The 21,200-nt window shown below is 46.3% G+C and overlaps 1 protein-coding gene across 10 annotated transcripts in view; it reads right to left on the reverse strand.

Moving 5' to 3' along the window:
- The window catches only part of GSE1 (Gse1 coiled-coil protein), a 436,639-nt gene that overhangs the window by 26,283 nt on the left and 389,156 nt on the right, over positions 1-21,200 (reverse strand). For all 10 annotated transcript variants that reach the window (XM_081920151.1, XM_081920147.1, XM_081920145.1 and 7 more), the window contains one exon: positions 12,790-12,989. In XM_081920151.1, coding sequence (XP_081776277.1) covers positions 12,790-12,989 — 200 coding nt within the window. The remainder of the gene's footprint in view (positions 1-12,789; positions 12,990-21,200) is intronic.

Genomic DNA, 21,200 nt, shown 5'->3' on the forward strand with positions numbered 1-21,200 from the left:
CAGAATATGGTACAAATTTGAACTAAGAAGTGATTACGGAAAAGGCTTTAGCTCAGTGGCAGAGTGGTGAGTGAGTCTTTGTCATCTCCAGGATGTCCCTCAGTCCGGAACCTTGGAGAGCCTCTGCAAATCAGTGGAAGCAATACTGAGCTAGATGGATCAATGGTCTTGACTAGGTATAAAGCAGCTTCCTATGAACCTCTCTCTCGCTATTTAAAATAACAGATGGGAGCAGGGAGGGGAGGCCTTTTCCATGTAATGGAGTATTGTTGACAATGCAGGCTTTAGATTCGGGTTACAGAAGCATAGAAGCAAGGAGTTCCATGCGTAAAAATGGACTTGCACCATGAAATGACAGTGTACCCATTATTATCAACCATAACATAAGAACAGCAGAAGAGCTCTGCTGGATCAGGCCAATGGCTCATCTTGTCCAGCATCCTGTTCTCACAGTGGCCAACCAGATGCCTCTGGTAAGCCCACAAGCTGCACATGAGTGCAACAGCACTCTGCCCACTTGCGACTCCCAGCGACTGGCACCCAGAGGCATAATGTCTCTGACAATAGAACATTATGCTCCTAAATCCATTAATTTGGAGGCAAGTCCCATTTGACAGCAACAAAGCCAAGGATGTGTGCTTGGAAGGTTGGGCCCTCTTCATTTTCATAGCCCCAGATGGAGGCAGCCAAAAATTGCTTCGCGAGTGCTCCACAGCACAGTTGTAACATCTGCTGTGGAGATGGTCTTGAATTCATTTGTAAAACGGGGAGTTTTCTACAACTTTCACAACTATGGACTGCATTTGATCCATAAGTTTTAGAAAGTGTAGAATTTGGAAGTTTTACTTGCCCTACAAGTCCTGGGCAGAGGGTTGTATCCAATTAAGTTCTAATCAAAGTACACCCCCCCAAAATGGATGCAGCTAAGTTAGCCATGTTTATTGATCTCAGTGGCTCTATTCAGAGAAGAACATTGGATATAACACAATATCTATGTTTTTCAAAAGAATCACTCTAAAACTATACTCGGGTGCAGAGTTACTGTATACGGTAGTATTTACTTGAGTCTAATGTGCCATTGAATCTAATGTGCACCTCAGTTTTCAGAACCTTAAAACGTAATTTGGCTGAAAAAGGTGAGTATTACATTTGAGTAAAATACGGTAGTTTTCCTTTTGATAATGCTGGCATTTCTATGCTGGATTCTAATATGAGCCTGAGCTGCTGAATTCCAAACTGTGGCTTTTTGATCAGTATGTGCTAAATCTTAAAGGACAGAAAAGAACTGTATGCCAGAATATCATCCCAAAATTCATCATGTGAAATTGCAACACAAAACTCCCTTGATTTTCCAGGTTAGAAGGCTTGCATCCTCCCCACCCCCACACCCCGGAAGCAAATAACATGGAAATGAGCACTAAACTTCCACTAGATTCCACTCATTTTCTAGAATTACATTGTGTGAAAGATCGCATAAAACGTGGAAATTATCAGGTAATGAAACATCAGGAAAATGGAATGAAGTGCTATCTGAATGTAGCTGAAGTCGCATTTCAAAATGTGAACATTGAAAAATGTTTGGAGTTTGAATTCAGAAATGTTGCCAAAATGTGTGCAAAACTGTCGTTTCATTTCTATTACTGATCTTCTCTTTATTCCACCTTATCTGGGGGAAAAATGGGACTAATCCTGACTACCTTCCAGTCTGCTCTATGTTGATGTCAGGGACTCTATGGCTTCTGCTCCATGGACTAGATATGCCCAGTCAAGTTTCCATGTTTAGAGGCAATATGCCAGTAAGTGGGGAACAGACAGTGAGGGAAGGCTCTGGCCTTTACACTCTGCATGCAGAGGCAATGGAACGATCACTGCTGGAAGCAGGAGACTGGGGCCCAAGTCTGGGCCAGCAGGGCTCTCCTGATGGGTGCTATTTAGGGGCCAGACTCTGCAATGCGCAGAGATGCATGTTCAATACTGAGAGCGGCTGCCGTCTATTTGGATCAGCTGCAGTTTCTCCCCCTGTCTTCTCCCCTGAAAGAGAGACTTTACACCAGGCCAGCCATTCCTGGAATGAGTCTGGCATCAGCCAGGGTGGCAGCTGCTGCACATGCCATGCTGGATAGCCTGGCAACAGTGATGCGTGTACAAAGAGTAACAGAGGGCATGTGGGATCTGGCACTGCCACGAGGGCAGAGCAGGCTGGTCTGTGACCAGTCGTTCCCTGAAGTGGCCAGCCCTGGCATCAGCTGTGCAGGCAGCTGCTAGCCTTTTGCTATCGCAGCTATGCTGGCAACACCAAGGAGAAAGAAAAGAGGGGAAGAGAGAAAAACAGCATCTGGTTTGGGACTGTCATGGCGGTCCCTACTCCCAGAAAAGTCAGGCTCAAGGCAGGCCAGACACTCCCTGGGCAATCACCAGCGACTGGGTGGAGAACAAAAATGAAGTGTTGGCCAAGGAGACCAGAAGGTTCCTCAACCTGGCACCTTGCAGATGTTTTGGACTACAACTCCCCACAGACCTTAGCTAACCACAGATTGGGGAAGTAGAGCAGTTTGCTGGGGAAGGGCCGTTGCTCTCCAGGTTCAATCCTCAGCATCTTGAGGCAGAACTAGGGACATTCAGAGTCTTGAAGTCCTGGAGAGTTGCTGTCAGTCAGTGTAAGCAATACTGAGGTCTCCCCTAGTCCTACCTGGAGATGCCACACATTAAACCTTGGATTTTATGCACGCAAAGCAGATGTTCTACTGCAAAGCTTTGGTAAGAGCAGTATAGGGAACACAAGAAGCTGCCTTATAATACCAAGTCAGCTCCTTGGTTCACCGAGCTCAGCACTGTCTACAGTGATTGACAGTGGCTCTCCGGGATTTTAGGCAGAGTTCCAGGGTTACTGTCTTTTAAAAGCAGATTATGCAATGACACAAATTCGCTGACTGATACTCCACAGTAAAAAAAGGGGAAAGCGAAACAAACATTAAGTGTGCTTTGCTCCTTCCTTCCACCCCACATCAGTGGTGGTTTCTCCATAGGGGTCAGTAGTTGTTATCTACTATGCAACAAAAACAATTCACTTATGAACCTAGCTTAATTCAGATACTAAACTCAGAGATGCAGATAGAGAGTGAGAGTGAGAGACAGTACTTAAGGGCATGCAGTGTTACCTGCCTGAAGATGAAGGTGAGGAGGAAAGTGTTCCTCGAAGATGCTTTAATATGGTTTGGGCAGTTTGTTTCAGTTATAGAAACTGCATATTCTACCCTTAATTTATTTATATGCTGTCTGATATTGCCTGTCATTTAACTGCTTAACTGCTTAAAACATGCCTATCTTGTCTAATTCCCCCCCCCTTACTGGATTTTGAACTGCACTTATCTTCTTCCAATTCCTCATTTTTTGTCTAACTGCATACTAAACAAAAACAAAAACCTGCCAGGCTCCTATCTGAGTCCTATTTGAAGATGCCAGGGATAGAACCTGGGACCACTGAGCTATGGCCTTTCCTTTGAAGATGCCAGGGCCAAATCCAGACTCAGATGTCTCTAGCCATGATGCCTGTATGTTCCTTCTCTGTTACAAAATCCCACTTGGAGTTCAAGCTTCTCTTCCTGGTCAACAAGTTCCTGTAAGACAAGCAAGTGATGAAAATGTCCAACAGCTGAAAGCAAGTGGCATGTTCAATGTGCCACCTGGCCACAGGAAGAAGGAAATTCGGGTTCACTTGCTCCTTGTTGCCATCCCAGGCAGTACAGAATAAAGTATTAGCCACCTAAAGGGCCTCTTTAGCAGACAGGACTCAGTGGATGGGATCCTTTGTGCTTAACATTCAGAAGAAAACACATTTGGCAAACCATTTCCCCTCCTGAGAACCTGCCCCTTTTAAGGCCAGGCGGCTGTACGCTGACCTTAAGCCAGGCCACACACTGGCAATGTGAAATATTAAAATATCGGCACTGGGAGCTTTTGCTGGACCCAAAAGTCAATTGGGTCCATTTAATGTGTACTCTGCTTGGCAGAGAGCCAAGCGGCCCTTGAAAGCTCTCCCTGGCCCCTTTAAAAGGATAAAAACCTCCTAATGGTTTTGATGGAGCTGTGGGGAGGCAGCTTCTGCTCAGCAACACCCTGGATGGGTGCCCAGGCAGAAAAACAAGACAAAAGAAGTTCATGGATGTCAAAAGGAGTCATAATCTGCAGACCCACCCTCCCTTTCCCCAATTATTGCCCTTCTTTCTCACTCCTTTTAAATAGTCAGTCAGTGATGAACGAGAACAGAATAAGGCAGGATAGTGGACAGAATGCCAGGCTTGCAGACGAGGCATCACATCAAGTACAATATGGAGGAAAGACTTTTCTTGCAGGTTGCTTCAGAATAAAAGGGGGGAAACACCCAGTGTTTGTTGTGTGTGCCTTTCTTTTGGGGCAGAAGCAGCCCATAGGACGCTGCCAGTCTCATGTTAACTCTGCAAGTCTTCAGCTCTCCCCTCCCCAATCGCAAGGAAAAGGGAAATACATTCTTGAGATGCTTGTTGGCTTGCAAGTTGCTTCAGAGTAAAAGAAAACAACAACAACCACCCTGCTCTGCTGTTTGAACCTTTTCCTCCACCTCCTTATGATGCCCATTTTCTCCTATATGGCTATGCCAAGAGTGGACATTGATGAATCCTCTCTGATGTGGTGGAAGGCACATGAAACATCCTTCCCAATGTTGAAGGTGTGTGCAAAGAGGTTTCTGGCTAACCCAGGAACAAGTGTGCCATTTGAAAGTGTGTTCAGCAAGGCTGGCATTTTCTTCAAATACAAAGGGCATCTCTATTGCCAGAGAATGCCAAAATGCAAGTTTTCCTTGCAAAAAAATATAAAATACATTTAATAATTTTTGTTCTGTAAAATTGTATCCATTATTTCTGGTTTGGCCTGGTTTAGAAAAGAAAAGTAACAAACAATCAAGTAACTGGTGTTTTGCGATGTACCGTATTTTTCGCTCCATAGGGTGCACCGGACCATAGGGTGCACCTAGTTTTTAGGGGGGGAAATAAAGGGGGGAATTATTTCCTCCCCCCCAGCCACGGGGCTGGGGCGGGGGAAGCCCGAGCTTCCCCCAACCCAAGAACAGGCTGCTATCCCCAAGCCATTTGGAGCCCGAAGGCTTTCGGATAGCTGCCTGAAGCCCGGGGAGTTGGCGCTGCGCTCCCTGGGCTTCAGGCAGCTATCCGCAAGCCTTTGGAGCCTGGCGGGAACTCCCGCCGCGCTCCGAAGGCTTGCGGATAGCTCCCTGAAGCCTGCATTCGCTCCATAGGACGCACACACATTTCCCCTTCATTTTTGGAGGGGAAAAAGTGCGTCCTATAGAGCGAGAAATACGGTATATATTCAACTAAGACTCAATAGTGAATTATATTTGAATATCTAAAAGTGTGACACTTTTTTCTTGTTTAATAATGTAATTAATTTTTTGGGGGGGGAACCTTTGATACCTATGCTACTAATTACTTCTACAGCTTTAATTTTAGAGAGAATGTGTTATCATTGGTACAGTAGTACTATGCATAACAGTTGTAACAATATGTTAAGTAAAATTATTGTCAGTTTTAGAGTTAGACCCATAAGTTGTAGCAGTTGCCAGGACATCACCATGTTCACCTCTACATGGCTCCAGCCTTATTTCAGATATCGTGATACATCGAAATATTGCAATGTTTAATCAGTGATATATCACCATGTTGAAAAACAGATATCACCCAGCCCTAACTCTCAGGTTAGCGGAAGGAGGCTGGGAAACAGTGGAGTTCTGCTTTGAATTTGAACAGGGTTTGAAGAGGAGTTTTTGAGCTGGACTGAGAGCAGCCTTGAGGCCTGCAAAGACCCACACCGTAGCTTTGACAGACCTGATGCAGGATCAGGGGAGGGTGTTTCTGTCTGGTAAGCCCCACAACACAGGAACATAGGAATCTGCCTCATCCACTGTCAGACCATTGGATCCATCCAGCTCAGTACTGTCTACACTGACTGGCAGCAGCTCTCCTAGGTTTAAAGCAGGGCTCTCTCCCAGCCCTACCTGGAGCCTTTGGCATGATGTTAAGATGTACAAATGCAAAATTCAGACACTTCTGTTAAATGCAAGGCTCAGCTTACAGGGACCAGTGAGCAACAAGCAGCCATTAAGAGAGTGAGCCGATGCATGTCCAGTAGGAAGCTACCTTGTATTGAGTTCTATCATTAGTCCATCCAGCTCAGTACTGTCTAACATGACTGGCAGCATGGTTACAGGCAGGGGTCTCTTCCACCACTACCTGGAGACACCAGGGATTGAACTCAGGACTTTCTGCATGCAAAACAGATGCTCTACCACTGAGCCACAGACCTTTCTCAGTAGCACCAAATAGTGCCAGGCAGCAGGCCTCTTCCAGTCTCTCATCCAAAGGAAGCAAAGCCCTGTAGTGCTGCTCCACAGGCCTTACAGGGTCCTAAGGAGCACTTAGCCATATCGCTATGCCACACTTGCCCCCCTCAATCTCCTTATGCACAACAGGGGTTTCTACAAGCCTGGAACCTGAAGCTGGAAGCTCCATTTTACACTCCCCTAAGGCAGACCACACACCTTTGCATCACCACAGAGTGTGACACCTTGAAGCATGTGCCGCAGATGAGGATTAAGCAGCTCCTCGCCAGGTGCCATCGGGAGAACTGCCTCTATCAGTCAAGTGTATTTACTAAATACGACCACAACAAACACTCCTGCAAACAGCTGAGAGCTCCTCAAGACTTTCATAATCTCTTCAGAAGATACATCGGCCATAATTAATTCAAAGAGATGGGCCCGCTGATTGGAATTTTTAATGAGCAGGAACATCTGCTCACTCTCTGAACGCAGCGCACGCCTGGAGCGCCACACACCCGGCCCTCTTCGCCAGCCAGCCAGCCAGCCAGCCAGCCAGCCAGCCAACCCTGACCTTCTCCAGAGGGTGCATCCAGGAGACAATGATCCGGATGCACCGGGGCAGGGGGGGGCAAGGAACTGACCAACAAACATGGGCAAAAATCAAGAATCTTGGAAGATGGAGCACAACCCCTAGACCTCATCTTGTCGAGAAAAAAGTGTTCAGTGGAGGGGGCTTGCTGCAAACATAGGAAAAGGAGGGTGACCTTGTTTGCTTTGCAAAGGGATTGTTTTGCATAGGCAGAGCAATTTCTAGCGTGTGGTGCCTGCGGCTGCAGGTCCATTTAGAGCAGGCCTGGCTGTGATGAGGAAGGAGAGTGGCAGAAGGGAAGGAGGGTCTGGCTTTTCTCTTCTGCCTTGGAGGATTTACTGGCTGCTTTGTTCCCCCAGAGCCATTAATCACCCCGGGAGGATACAGACACCTATGGAGCCTGAAACAGCACAGCAAATATAAATCCACCAGCCTTTTGATAGCAGCCATAAAATAAACAGGTTAGTCAAGCATTTCATTGGAGGCAGGAAACAAACCCAGGCCCCTTGCAGAAAGCAGCATCAGCAAACCGAACCATTCACATGCCTTTGAATAAAGACAACAAGGCGGGAGGGGTAGGGTAGGGTCTCCCGATGAAAACAATGGGCAGGAAAATGTGAACCTTGCAAGGTCTCTTTTACCAGGAAGGTAAAAGTGGCAATCCTTAGGGCAGAAGTAGAGAGCCTTTGGTCTTCCAGATGTTGCCAAATTGAAATTCCCATGAGCCCTAGCAAGCATGGCCAATAGCCAGCGATGATGGCAGTTGCAGGTCAGCAACATCAGGAGGGCCCTACACCTTTCTTAAGGACAAACAGGTCCTGTTGAGCCACACAATTTGGCACAATGGGGAAGTTGTTGCCTTGCTCACAACTCTGGCACTGGCTTAATCCACTTCAGTGTCTTTGTGGAGAGACTTCAAAGGTAGAGCAAGCTGGAATCTGAATATACAGCACAACACAACCTGAGAGGCAATGTAGTGTAGTAGTTACAGTGCTGGACTAACACCTAGGAAGATCAGGGTTCAAATCCCCACTGAGCCATGAAGCTCACTGGGAGACCTTGGGTCTGGCACCTTGTCCTCCTTGGAGGAAAAGTGAGATATAAATGCAAAAACAAACTTATATGCCTTAAATTCTGCCCAAATCTATATAACTGATGTTCTTAACTAGATAATCTGGCTACACTGGTTGCCCTGACTAAGATAATGGTTGTATGAAGGACTTCCTCAGTTATATTTTGCAGACTTCATGGCTCTAGTAGAGCAGTAGTGGGGAACTTGTAGCCCTCCATATGTCACTGAACTTCTACTCCCATCATCTCTCCCACTGGCCTTCCTGGTTGTTAGGAGTTAGGAGTCAGACAACTGCTGAAGAACCCTCGATTCCCCTTGACTGCAGTGCTGCCACTGGGTGCTTACTCATGGCAAGGCCTTTTCAGTGATGGTTCCCCAATTGTGGAATGCCCTCCCTAGTGAAGTACGCCTGTTCCCATCATTATCAACTTTCAGGAAAAATGTGAAAACATTCCTGTTTACCCAGGCATTTGGTGGCTGAAAGATACTGTTCTGGGCAACCCTGTGATCATCGGATGGAGGAAAGCTTTTCACTGTAACTGCTCTTATAAAAATTTTTTAACTGAAACTAATCGTAGATGTTTTTAATTATAATTGTTTTAGGGAATGTTTTAGCATTGTTTTTGTTTTTAAATTGCGAATCTGTTGGCAGTCCTGGGATCCCTGGGGAGGAAGGATACAAATTCAATAAATAAAAAAAAACCAAGTCAGGCTTCTTCCAGCTGCTGCCACTGAAGATAAAACTACACTCCATCGGGAGGGCTGCTGGCCTCAGCCAGCAATAAAAGAAAAGGAGGGGAAAGCCATTTAAATCCTTAGAACTGGATTGCCCAGTGGCATAACTGGCAAAGGCGGCACCTGCTCAAGAAAGGTGGACAGCGGGCTCTGAGTAGGCTGCAAAAGCACTGCCTGAACCATACTTCATTTCCAGCAGTGTCTTGATACGCAGCTGCAAGGATGAAAGGGGAAAAGGCAATGAAATGGCGGGGAGGGAGAAAATGGGGAGATCAGTCATTCGCTGGTGATTAGTGTGCAATCTCTGCCAGGGAGACCACGGGACATGCCCTATTAGCTTTAAAATAGACAATTCTTCATTCCACGCGGCCTTTCAAAAGACTCCGTATTATCTTTGAAAAACCGCTAACCTCTGATGGATGGGCGCCAGCAGCAAGCCGCCACTTTGATTTTAGCATTTCAGAGCGCCAAGTGCCTCATCTCTCTCTCTGCTCTCTCCCCCCCGCCCCCCCTTATTTTACTAAGTTACTGTGCTCCCCATCCACCAGACAAAAAAAAAAAAAAGTATTAAAGCTTCAATCAAACCTCTGTACTAGGATGGATGGGCTGGATCATCTGTTGAGTCAGCCCTGGCTCTCTCTACCCAGAGCGCTCCCTGGTGGCATTAGAGCTTCATTAGCAGTAAATTGTTGCAGCAGGGATATTATTGCAGTCTCTCAAGGGCTGCCGAATAGAATCTAGAGAATAGGGAGGAGTGGGGCAAAGATAGCCTGCAGTGGAAACCTCAAGAACTGACTGCTGAGATGCGCTCTAAGTGAGGCTGCCCTTGATATCCGACTGGAAGCTGCAGATGGTGCAAAACGTTGCAGTAAGGTTGCTGCTGAGTGCAGGAACCTATTGCAGGAATGTGACACCACTCTTAAAGAGCTGCGTGGGTTTGCTGATCTGCTACCAGGCTGGGGTTAAGCACTAAATTATAAAGTCCAAAAGAACTTGGCTTACCTGAAGGGATGCCCTTCCCTCCAAACAGACCTGCCCAGTCACCAAAGTATTCTAATAAGGCCCACCTAGCTGGGTCATGGCCTGCTGAGGCCCAGCTTGCCACAGCCAAGGGAAAGGCCTTTTCAGTTGTGCCCCCGAGTCAATGGAAGAACCTCCCCTCTGAAATGAGGCAGGTGCTGATTCAGCTTGGTTTCCAGCACTTGCTAAACCCCTGTTTGTTCTACCTGGTGTTTGCTGCCCATGAATACGAGTTTATTGTGATTCACCCTGACTCTATAGATGCTGCTGTATTAATTTTTACTGAGTTTTTGTTGTTTTTTTTTATACTGTGGTTCTATTGATGTGAACTACTTTAAGATTTCTTATGAAAGGCAGTAGAACAAATATTCTAATTAAGTAAATTAAGAGTGGGGTTAGGCCTGCCGGTGAGGAAGAAAGCCAATGTGAGCTACTGACAGGTCCAGCCGGTTTGTGGATAGATCACTGGTCGTCCAGCTCAGTATCCTTTACACTGACTGGGAGTGGCTCTCCAGGTTTCAGATGGGGGCCTCTCCTAGCTTTACCTGCAGATGCTAGGGACTGAGCCTGAGACCAGAAGGAGCAAAGCAGATGCTCTACCAACCCTTCCCTCAAGGCACAGGAACACAGGAAACTGCTTTATAGTGAGTCAGACCACCAGTGAGGGGACAGACTCCATCAGGCAAGGCCTCCTCCCACCTGCCTTGCCCCACCCTCTGCTTCTCAATGTGTATTGTATTGTTTTATGTACCGAGGCTTGCCGTTTTATTGATTCTAGTTTTGATATTATTGTAACTGTTGAGTGGATTTCTGTTTAACTTTTATATGTTGATATTATTTTATACTATTCTAATGATTGTTGAATGTTACTTTTTTATATAGGTTGCCTATTTTCAAGTTATGTTTTATTATCATATTTTTGTATTGCATTAGATTGTTATAAGATGTACAATCTTTGTTTCTTCAGCTTGTAAACCGCCTTGAGTATTGTAAGATAGAAAGGCGGTATACAAATTAAAAATGAAATCAAATGAAAATGGTCCATCTAGATCAGTATTGTCAACACTGACTGGTAGCCTATTGAAGGCTTCAGACAGAGGTCTCTCCCGGCCCTACCTAGAGATGCTGTGGATTGAACCTGGAGCCTTCTGCATGCAAAGCAGATGCTCTGCCACTGAGCCACAGCACTTCCTTCCTTGAGTACTTTCTCTGCTGATGTATCAAAGCCCACTGAGCTTGCAAGACATGTCCATAACTACAACGTCATCTCCATACACCACACAGAGATGCAGAGCGATAAACTACACTTGGTTAACCTAATCTGCTTTGTTTTTCAAAGCTCAATAATGAGAAGGTGGGAGAAGGAGCTGATCACAACCAAAACAAGCACGGCTGTGTTGAGCAGGCCTGAGCAAGCTGCCTCTTCTTTTCATCACGATCAGAGCTCAGGGCGTGTTTGTGTGTGTGTTTTCCTTCGCTAGGGCATCATCTGCGCTTCTTCGAAGCACCAGGGGTCCTGCTTTCTCTTCCCCTCCCTCAGCCTTTCCTCTTTGTGGTTTAATTAGTATTTCCAAGAGCTGTGATCCCGCTGGGAAGCCTGGGTAAAATACAAGGGGAGGAGAACCCTAACAATGATTCTTAATTAGCAAACGCTTCGGCTCCCTGCTGCCCGTGGTGTCTGCAAGGAAGGGAGAGAGGATGCATGAAAAAAGGGCGGCAGGGTGGGCTGGGCAACCCTGGAGGAAGAGGGCCTTGTGTGCAGAGATTTACAGGCAGCATTTTGCCTGCTTCCTGACATCTCTGAGCGTGCTTGGTGCCTGACCCAGACACTAGCATAGATGATGCTATTTACCCCCAGCCGGAGGACATTTGCTCTGGATGCAACATGCTGCTTTTCAACACTAGATGTTCGATAAGCAGGCCTTGCCCTTCAATGTAATCAATCAGCTCTTGTTTCTCAAAAATAAGAATCAGGAGGGTTTAGTGCGAAATTAAGTCCCAAGCCACATTCAGTCTGCTCTGCATTTTGACAGCTGTTGCAAGGGAAGGTGCACACCGACAGCAGAGATTGACGCAGTGCCAGTTTTGGTGGAGCTGAATCTGCCCAGTTGCAATGCCTTCTCCTTGTAACCTATGCCCATTGTGTCAATGTACAAATGCTGTTTTAGCCATTTCAATGCACCAGACTGAGGTGACTGAAGGAACTAGGGACAGAGAAGCTGCCTTCTACTGAGTCAGTCCATTGGTCCATCTAGCTCAGTGTTGTCTACGATGACTGGTAGTGGCTCTCCAAGGTTTCAGGCAGGGAGTCTTTCCCAACCCTACCTAGAGATACCAGGGATTGAAGCTGGGACCTTCCGCATGCAAACAGGTGCTCTGCCACTGCACCACTGCTCATTTGAGCACATCTCCCCATCGGTTGCATGTATGACCAGGTCTTGGTCATGCTGTGTAAGGTGCTGAGGCTTGAAGGCTTCAGTGTTTCATCTTCTGCATCACCAGTGCACTTCTGGGCCTTCAAGCAGCCAGGCAGCCTAGGCTCAATTGGGCCAACAGTACTCCAGGCTGTTGTTCCTGTGGTGAAACCCCATAGCATGAAGGTGGGTCTACTGAGGCACCCAAAAGGAGAGTCACAAAGACTGCTTTGCCCGATTCCCTACTTCCACCACATCCACAACTGTACCTCCTGCCACTGGTCCACATGATCATCAACCCATGCCAGGCCTGCACTCTGTGGCAGCCTGTCACAAGCTAGGCCCCTGATATGACACGTTGCTCTTTAGGAATAGAATGTCCACTGAATATCACTCATCCCACTACTAGAAGGCTTGCTTTGTTTTCTGGCTGCCTTATTTTATTAGGGAAGATGGATTTCCCTCAGATCTGCCTGTAGTCTCCTACTCCTGTGTTTCAATCCCATTCCCCCTTCCCAAAGTCCTTCTAGATAAAACCCCACCCTCCCCAATAGAAGCCGTGTGCATGTACATGTGAAAACATTACCTGTCGCCCATCACTCCTCCAGACGCCATTCACAGTTTTGGTGGGTGCAATGGTCACAACCGGAGGCGTGTTCGGCACATTGTGCCCTCCCGGTGGGACAATCAGGGGCCCCATTGGTCCTCGCTTGGGAGTGCTTGCAGGGGAGCTGTGGTTGGTGGCCGGTGAGGAAACAGGAGAAGACTCGCTGCTTATTGAAGACCCTAAAACAAGAGAGAGAGATGGACAGAAATGAGATGGGAAGTTTTCCCTGGTGGGTAGTTTAATCCCAGGCATTAGAGCAGGCTGGGAGGCTGAACCCTTGCAGGTGCTCCCATTGAATAAGGCTACCTTCACGCCATGCATTTAAAGCACTCTGATATGACTGCAAACAGTCATAGCTTCCCCCAAAGAATCCTGGGAGCTGTTGTTTGTTAAGGGTGCCGAGAGTTGTCCAAAGTCCCCTTACACAGCTACAATCCCTCTTCCCAGGAATTGATGCTCTGAGAGAGAAATGGGGGCCTCCTAATAGCTCTCAGCACCTGTAACAAACTACAGCTCCCATTAGTCTTGGGGGGGGGAGTTTAAAGTGACATCACAGTTCTTTAAATGCATGGTGCAAAAGTCGCCCAAGTTTAACCAATATTCTGACTCCAAAGAAGACTTTTCCTGAACATTGCTCCTTGTTAACAAGGAAAAGGTTTCCAGTCCCATCCCTGTTGAGGTGGTGGTAGGGAATTCTCTCATGTACATTTGGGCCCATTAATTAATTTCAAAAGCATCCATCTGCCAGAATAGGGATGGACAACTGCATTGCTGGGACATTCAGATGTCCATACAGAAGTTGGGATGAGGTAGTAGTGCTATTTGGCTGCACTCCCTGACCCCTTACTGATCATAAAGGTATCATAGTAAAGGTGTGGCTGAGACACAGCATGCAAACCACTAAGAGGGACACAATATTAACCTGGCTGGATCTCTCAGAAACTTTTAAAAACAATTTCCTTTTCCTTATGAGTAGGCACACTTTTTTGCCACACATGGATCAAACTCTGACAACAGTGCAGGGTGGTGGTTTCTAGTGGTAATTTGACAGTTAGCTGGCCCTTGGGAACATAGGAAACCACCTTAAACCAAGTCAAACCACTGGTCCATCTAGCTCACTATTGCCTACACTGACTGGCAGCAACTCTCCTGAGTTTCAGCCAGGGAATCTTTCCCTGGAGATGCTGGGGATTAAACCTGAGACCTTCTGCAAGCAAAGCAGATGCTCTACCGCTAAGCCACATTTGCTTATGGATTTTTGAGTGACAAGATCCTACCTTTCTCAGCTCAGAAGGCCAGTTTCCTCCTCTACACCTTATTAATAAGGCACTTAATATGGTGGCAGGCACCGTACAGCTATGATGAATATTCAGATACACATAGGCACATCTGTTTCTACCTCCTCATCCACAAATCAAGTGTTCTTGCTCAGAAGCCTTCAAACATTCACATTTAGCAATTGGCAAGACAAAATGGCTTACACTTGGGTTACATGGGAGGGCTCTTGTGACACATAAAAAGGGACCCAAACTACCCATTCAGTTGCTAGAAGAAACCCAGAAGCATAAAGCCAGCCCAAGGGAAAGCAAAAGCAGCAAGGCAATTACTTTAGAAAAAAAGGCTGATGGTACAGAGACGTTACTCTAATGCTGCAGCAGTGGAAGTCCTGGGCTTGAATACCGCCCTGCATGGCTACATCTATCAACACACAAAACCTGGGGCATAACAATTAGAGGCGGTGACTGCTTTCTTTCAAGAAAAATTAGCAAAACCATCCTAAGCCAAGACTGCAAAAACAGCCATGACCAAGATGCTGTGCTCAAAGAGACGGGCATTTGGGTAAATAGAACAACTCTCTCTCTTTTTCAACCCTTGGGCAAGGTTTTGCTGCAATTTGCATAATACATCTGTATTTTAAATTACACCCAGCCTAGGGAAGCTGCTGGTATTTGCAAGTAGGGGGGGGGGAAGAGACTCACAGAAATAGAATTAAGAGAATGATGCATATAGACAAGGGTGGCTATAGAATAAATACAAATAGGATGCTAACTAGGGCATCCTTGCTAGATTTTGCCCTGTGCCTCAATGCAAACAGGTTGCATGAAAAACATTCATACAAAGGGAAAGTTTGTGTAAACACAAACATGGGGCATTCAAATAAGCTAACAGCCATTCCGAGTTAAAGAAAAACAATTTCCTTATGGTGGAACAGGGTTGGCAAATGGATCACGTGTCAATTTTATATTGTTTAGTTTAAAATGAAAACAAAAATCATGCCTCTCTAAGCAAGCTCTAATGACTTTGAGCCTTTCAGGACATACCAAGATGCAGTTGGGACATCACACTCGCACCATACATTTAAAGCACTCTCATACCATTTTAAACAGTCATGGCTTTCCCCCAAAGCATTCTGGGAGCTGTAGTTTGTTAAGGGTGGTGGGAGTTGTTAGAAAACCCTTATTATCACAAAGCTACAACTTGCAGAGTTCCCTGTGAAGACGGAAAGTCTGTTACACCATTCTGCGAGCTGTATAGCTCCCAGAATTATTTGAGGGAAGCCATGATGGATTAAAGTAGCATCATAGTTCTTTAAATGCATGGTGTGAATGTGGCCACAGTGAATCAGTTGAACTAACAGTCCACTATGTAAACAGATGAATTATTAAGTTGCATTGACTATGGCAAGAGTGAGCTGAAATAGGCTGAAGGGCCTAGTATGACGGCACACGCATGGGAGCCTAGGAATCAGAGAGGTAGATTCTTGATTTTATTGGCCCCAACCAATTCAGCATAAGGATGCTGCAAATCCTTCCTGTTTTACTGAATTCTAAGGAGTACTCAAGAGCGCAAATGGAGACTGAATACTAAGACATCCTTTCCAGCCTGGGCCAAAAAGGTACCCACAGGAATCACCCACAGTGAAGTGAACAATGAACATGTTGCACTGTTGACGCATACGGCACTTGACAAGAGTTTCATAAGGAAAAAAAATACAGCCAATTTGACACTATTTTGCCAACACTATCAGCCTAACTGAAAACATAAAAATCAGGCAAGAGCTTATTTTGCCTTCATGTACTCTAAAAATTAATGTGTATATACTGTATATTTTTTAATGAACTATTCAGTCAGACTCAAAAGCCTGCAACATCTTTAGTCTTTCTTCCCAATGCCATGTCTCCTACTTCCATCGGAGTCATACACCACTTGGAGCAAGCTTGCAGCAGAAGGAGAAAGCAGAAAGCCGACCCAAGGAAGGGGCAGGTTTGCCGCGTTGCCAGCTCCCAGGCTTTATTAATTATTCCTGGGCGACTGCGCCACGCTTTCATTCTGGAGAGTAGTGGCACGGATGGTGCAGATGACAAAGGAAGCCGCCAGTATGGATTTGACACCTACTGAAGTCTATCTTGTCAGCGCTGAGGCCGACAACAATTAGCAGCCTTAATCCCCTCTGAGCTGGGAAGCCATTACTCACCACTGAAAGCCTTATCAATCAATACCATCACAAAGAGCCGGGCAATTAATGAAGCTAAAGTCTTACTTCAGAACCCTTAATTCTCACTGTGTGGCTTTAAAATGGGAGGGTTTGTGATCGTTATAATTAACTGGCGGTATTCAGCCAGGAGTTAGTCAATGAAACTAATCTGGCTTGGAGATGACAAGAGGCGCAGTGTGGCAGTGTCACCTTTGTTGTCTGACCTCCTGATTCCCACTCAGTGATAGCAGATTAGCAGGAAAGGCTGACAGGCAAAGGTAATTAACAGCTGAGACCCTGACGAAGAAGTAAAGGCAGAGGATGTGTGGGGAAAGGGGGGCGGAGAGGAGAAAAGGCCCCACAAGGATCCAAACCCACTGAAGCTGACGATCAGCAGATGAGCCTGCCTGGATTTGCTTTGTAGCTTCTTCTGCTCGCCCAGTTGGAAAGGGACCTATGCCTTGATCAAAATGGAAGGAAATGATTCCTGGATGACAGCAGAAAATGGGCTCAGGGGGTGCCTGGCAGCTCAGGCACTGCAAACAGTTCTAGCCTAACAGAGCAATTCATTTGTGAAGAAAGAGCCTTGGGCTCAGACAAGAGTGGATGCTGTGCCCTCAGACCTAAAACACCTCCTTTCAAAATCCTGTATGTCTGTGGGTGGTTGAGCTCACTTCTGGGGAAAGGATTTTGCCTGCTTCACCTGCGACAGATACGTCGCCTCTACCCTTAGAGGGAGCTGGGAAACTGAGGTCAGATGCTGGTGCACCCCTGACAGTAAAAAAAATCCCTACAAAGCCATATTGTTTCCAGCGGTTGCTGCTTCTTCCGTCCGACATTTCCAGTTTTGAGCTGACCGAGGAGCAAACAAATACAAACACACCCTTGATCCAGTGAAGGAAACACAGCTGTTGTGTAACACCTGTTCCAAGTTCTGCCACCCCAGAAATAGTCACCACTACAGATTCTAACCTCTACCATTAATGGGGCCACAAACAGGCCCCACAAAGTGCTGGTCTCTGATTACAACCAGTCACAGCTCTCTGAATCTTCGGCTTCTAGGAAATCCATGTGACCCTTCCCAGAACAGACCACCCATGGCAGGCTGGAACTTTAAATTCCCCACTAGCTAGAATTAGCAGGTGATGAGCAAAGTAGTGTAGTTACATCACACTGAGAGACACTCTCTCTCTCTCTCTCTCTCTCCAGATTAATAACTGTTTAGCTCTTATTCATAAAATGGGGACAGAGACTGCATACACTTGTTATTTTTAAAGTACAGTGGTACCTCGGGTTACATACGGTTCAGGTTACAGACTCTGCTAACCCAGAAATAGTACCTCATGTTAAGAACTTTGCTTCAGGATGAGAACAGAAATCGGGCGGCGGCGGCACGACAGCAGCAGGAGGCCCCATTAGCTAAAGTGGTGCTTCGGGTTAAGAACAGTTTCAGGTTAAGAACGGACCTCTGGAATGAATTAAGTACTTCACCCGAGGTACCACTGTATATTTAAAGCACATCCCCTCATCCCATAAAGAATCTTGGGAACTGTAGTTTTTTAAGGGGGCTGGTAATTGTAGCTCTGTGAGGGGTAAACTACAGCTCCCAGGATTCTTTGGAGGGAATGTGATTTTAATGTGTGGTGTGTACACAGCCACAGACTTGTAGTTTGTGCTACCCCCCCCACTCCACCCTCCCACCAAAACCCCTGGCATTAAAGTTCTTGCTTCCCATTTTGCTCAAAACGGTTTCAAACAATTAATAAAACTAAAGCATTTCTGGATATTGCCTCCCCCTCAAAAGGCATCATCTCTTTGGCTTCCTCAACCCACATGCAGGGTGGCATTCTAGCTCCTTGCCCACCCCCACCTTGTCACCTTATTCTTCCTGGGGGCCAATTTCTTTTTAACACATTCCCTCCAACACTCCCCTCAGCCACCCATCCAGGCACAGCAAAAACTGCTTTGAACTCTGCATCAAATCTGAGGGCTCCAAGAACTCAATTAACATCCATTTGATATCAATAAATATGTTAAGCAGCTTCCTGTTTCTGGAAGGCCCTGGCTGGCATGGACACGCACACGCACACACAAACGGACACGGACACACACAAACAAACACACACACACACACAGGCTCTGCCGGCTGGTTCGGAGGCTGTGTGGTTTTCTTTCCTTTTGAGATGAAAGAGAATGAAATTGCAAGGAAAAAGCCATGCCACTCTATTCCCCGCTGGATGCGCACCCCTGGTTAGCTCTTGTTTTCTCCCGTCTCAAAGTCATGTTTCATATTGACAAGGAGAGGGGGAAAATATCCCTCATCAAAAAGGTCGGGTAGTTCTTCCTGCTCAAGCTAAACTCTTTGGACCCAGCCTGGGGCCTTGAGGGCATCCTTAGCAAATCTGAAAGCAGCACATCTCAGAGGCAAGTATCAGCTGTGTGGGAGAAAAGCAGGCAGACAGGCACAACACATATCAAAATACCGTTTTTTCTCCCTTATTTGCATACATCACATTGGCCTGGCCTGTTCCCTTAACATCCGCATGGGGTAGTGGTTAGAGTGTTGGATTAGGATCTGGGAGACCAGGGTTCATGGCCATGAAGATCACTGGGCGACCTTGGGCCAGTCCCTGCTTCAGCCTAGTCTACCTCACAGGGTTGTTACGGGGATTAAATAAGGAGGGGGAGAACCATGTATGCCACCTTGAGCTCCTTAGAGAAAAAGATAGGATACAAGTGCAATCAATCAATCAATCAATCAATTCTCACAAAATATGAGCAGAAGGTATACAATGTTGCTGTTATTCTACAGATGCCACCATTGGTTTGTTGCATTTTTCCAGGAGCAGAAAGTCAGCCGGTAGGGCCGGGGGTTGGCAGGTGATGTTGGCAGTAGAGAAGCGAATTTGTGGCACAAGAGTACTATTTAGCCATTGCTATTTATTTTGAGATGTATGTGGGTGGGTCATAAAGGTGCACTCTTCTTTGGCAATTACCCAAATGTGTGAAGGCTCTGTAATAGTGTGACAATCTGGAAGCACCTCAACACATTCTGCAGACAACTCCAAACTGTAGACATTGAGTGTCAAGATTTCCCCATCTTTTTATCTTCTGTCTTGCCAACTCCTTGCTCTCCATTCTGCCTAATATCCAGTATGAAGAAGAGTTCCCGAAGACGCCAAAGCAGGGGTGTGGGACCTGTGCTGCTCTTCGTGTTGCTGGACTCCAAATCCCATCGTCCCTGACAGCTGGGGCAGTGCTCGCTGAGGCTGATAGGAGATGGAGTCCAACAACATGTGGAGGGCCACAGGTTTCCCAATCCCTGCTCTAAAGCTTGCTCGCCAAAATATGACATTTTAGTTGGCCCTAAATAAAGGTTATAACCTCAATATGGCTTTTCGATTTTGCTTCTGTCTTATTACTCTCACATCACAGCAACATCCCAGGAGCAAACCATGTGGTCAAAATACACTGGCAACACATTGGTCTTGAGTAAGACTTAGGCTGCATTCACACTATGCATTTAAAGCACTATATGATAACAGTCATGGCGTTTCCCAAAGAATTATGGGAGCTGCTGTTTGTTAAGGGTGCTGAGAGTCATTTCTCTTCACAGAACTACAATTCCCAAAATTACCTGTGAAGAGGGATTGACTGTTAAACCACTTCAGAACTGTAGCTCTGTGAAAGGAATAGGGGGTCTCTTAAAAACTCTCAACATCCTTAACAAGCAATGGCTCCTGGGATTCTTTGGGAGAAGCCATGACTGTTTAAAGTGGTATCACAGTGCCTTAAATGTATGGTGTGGGTGTGGCCTTACTTGGATGCAACCAATTATCCATAGGGAAGGACCCTCAGAGGCCAACCTCTGGATCTTTGCCACATTAAAAATCCCCCAAGGTGCTTCATTATGGTGTTTTGCATGCAAAGCAGTCCCACCCCAGTAGTACCTGATGTGGTGGGGAAGAGCTGAGGACTCACCCTCTCATCACTAGCGCCACTGCAGCTTACCTGGAGAAAGGGCCGTGTGAACACACTCAGGGAAAACCCAGACTGGCTCAACCTGTGCATCCATACAGCACTGACCTCACCACTGCTGTCTCCGCCCTTCCACGCCACACACAGGCCAACAATGCTGCCGCCACTAGAAAGCCTGCACACTCCCTTGTTTTACACTTCACGCCTGCCCATTCTCCCTAAACGCTTCCCAATATAATCTCCTATTAAGCATCTCCAAGCCGATTCATCTCCAGGAGCCAGACAGGCGGAGAACTCCGAAGACAGCAAAGGGATTTTTTTCCATTTTTCTTTTTGTTAAACAATCAAGTTATGCAGCAGCTAAAATCTAAATCAACGGAGAAGAAAAACTCTGCACCGCTTTTCATTATCAACCATATTTTGCTGGGGCAGATATTTGTATACAGCTTGCAAAGGAGAACCAAAAAAGAAAAGAAAAAAAGACTGCATTTGCAAAGAGGAACTGGAGCTGGAGAGGAGATCCGAGCATCAGGAAATCAATGTCAAAAATCCACTAAAGTCGCTTTTGATGGGCTAAGCAGCAAAGCAGCAGGAGGGAAGAATGAAGGGGGGCGGGCGGGAAACACTACATGGTAGAGAAAATGGGGGAAAGGAGGGAGGGAAGAGATGGCAGGAAGGGTGAGGCATCTTCTAATCTATAGCGTTTCGCAAATTGATTTCCCCTTTGGGTGGAGGGGGAAGGAGAGGGAAGCTGTTCCCATTATCCAGATTGGAGACTTCAGTGATTAACGCTCTATGCAGAAAGGACTAGCAATTTCAACCACAATAATGCATTCTCTACCTCTGTTTAAAACCTACCTTGCCTCTTTGCTCAAAGCATTGTGCTGCCTGATTAGAATGGCCTGTTTCGCCCTCTCTTAGCTCAAAACTCCCTTCA

This window comes from Podarcis melisellensis (assembly GCF_964234715.1).
Source record: "Podarcis melisellensis genome assembly, chromosome: 8".
Lineage (NCBI taxonomy): Eukaryota > Metazoa > Chordata > Lepidosauria > Squamata > Lacertidae > Podarcis > Podarcis melisellensis.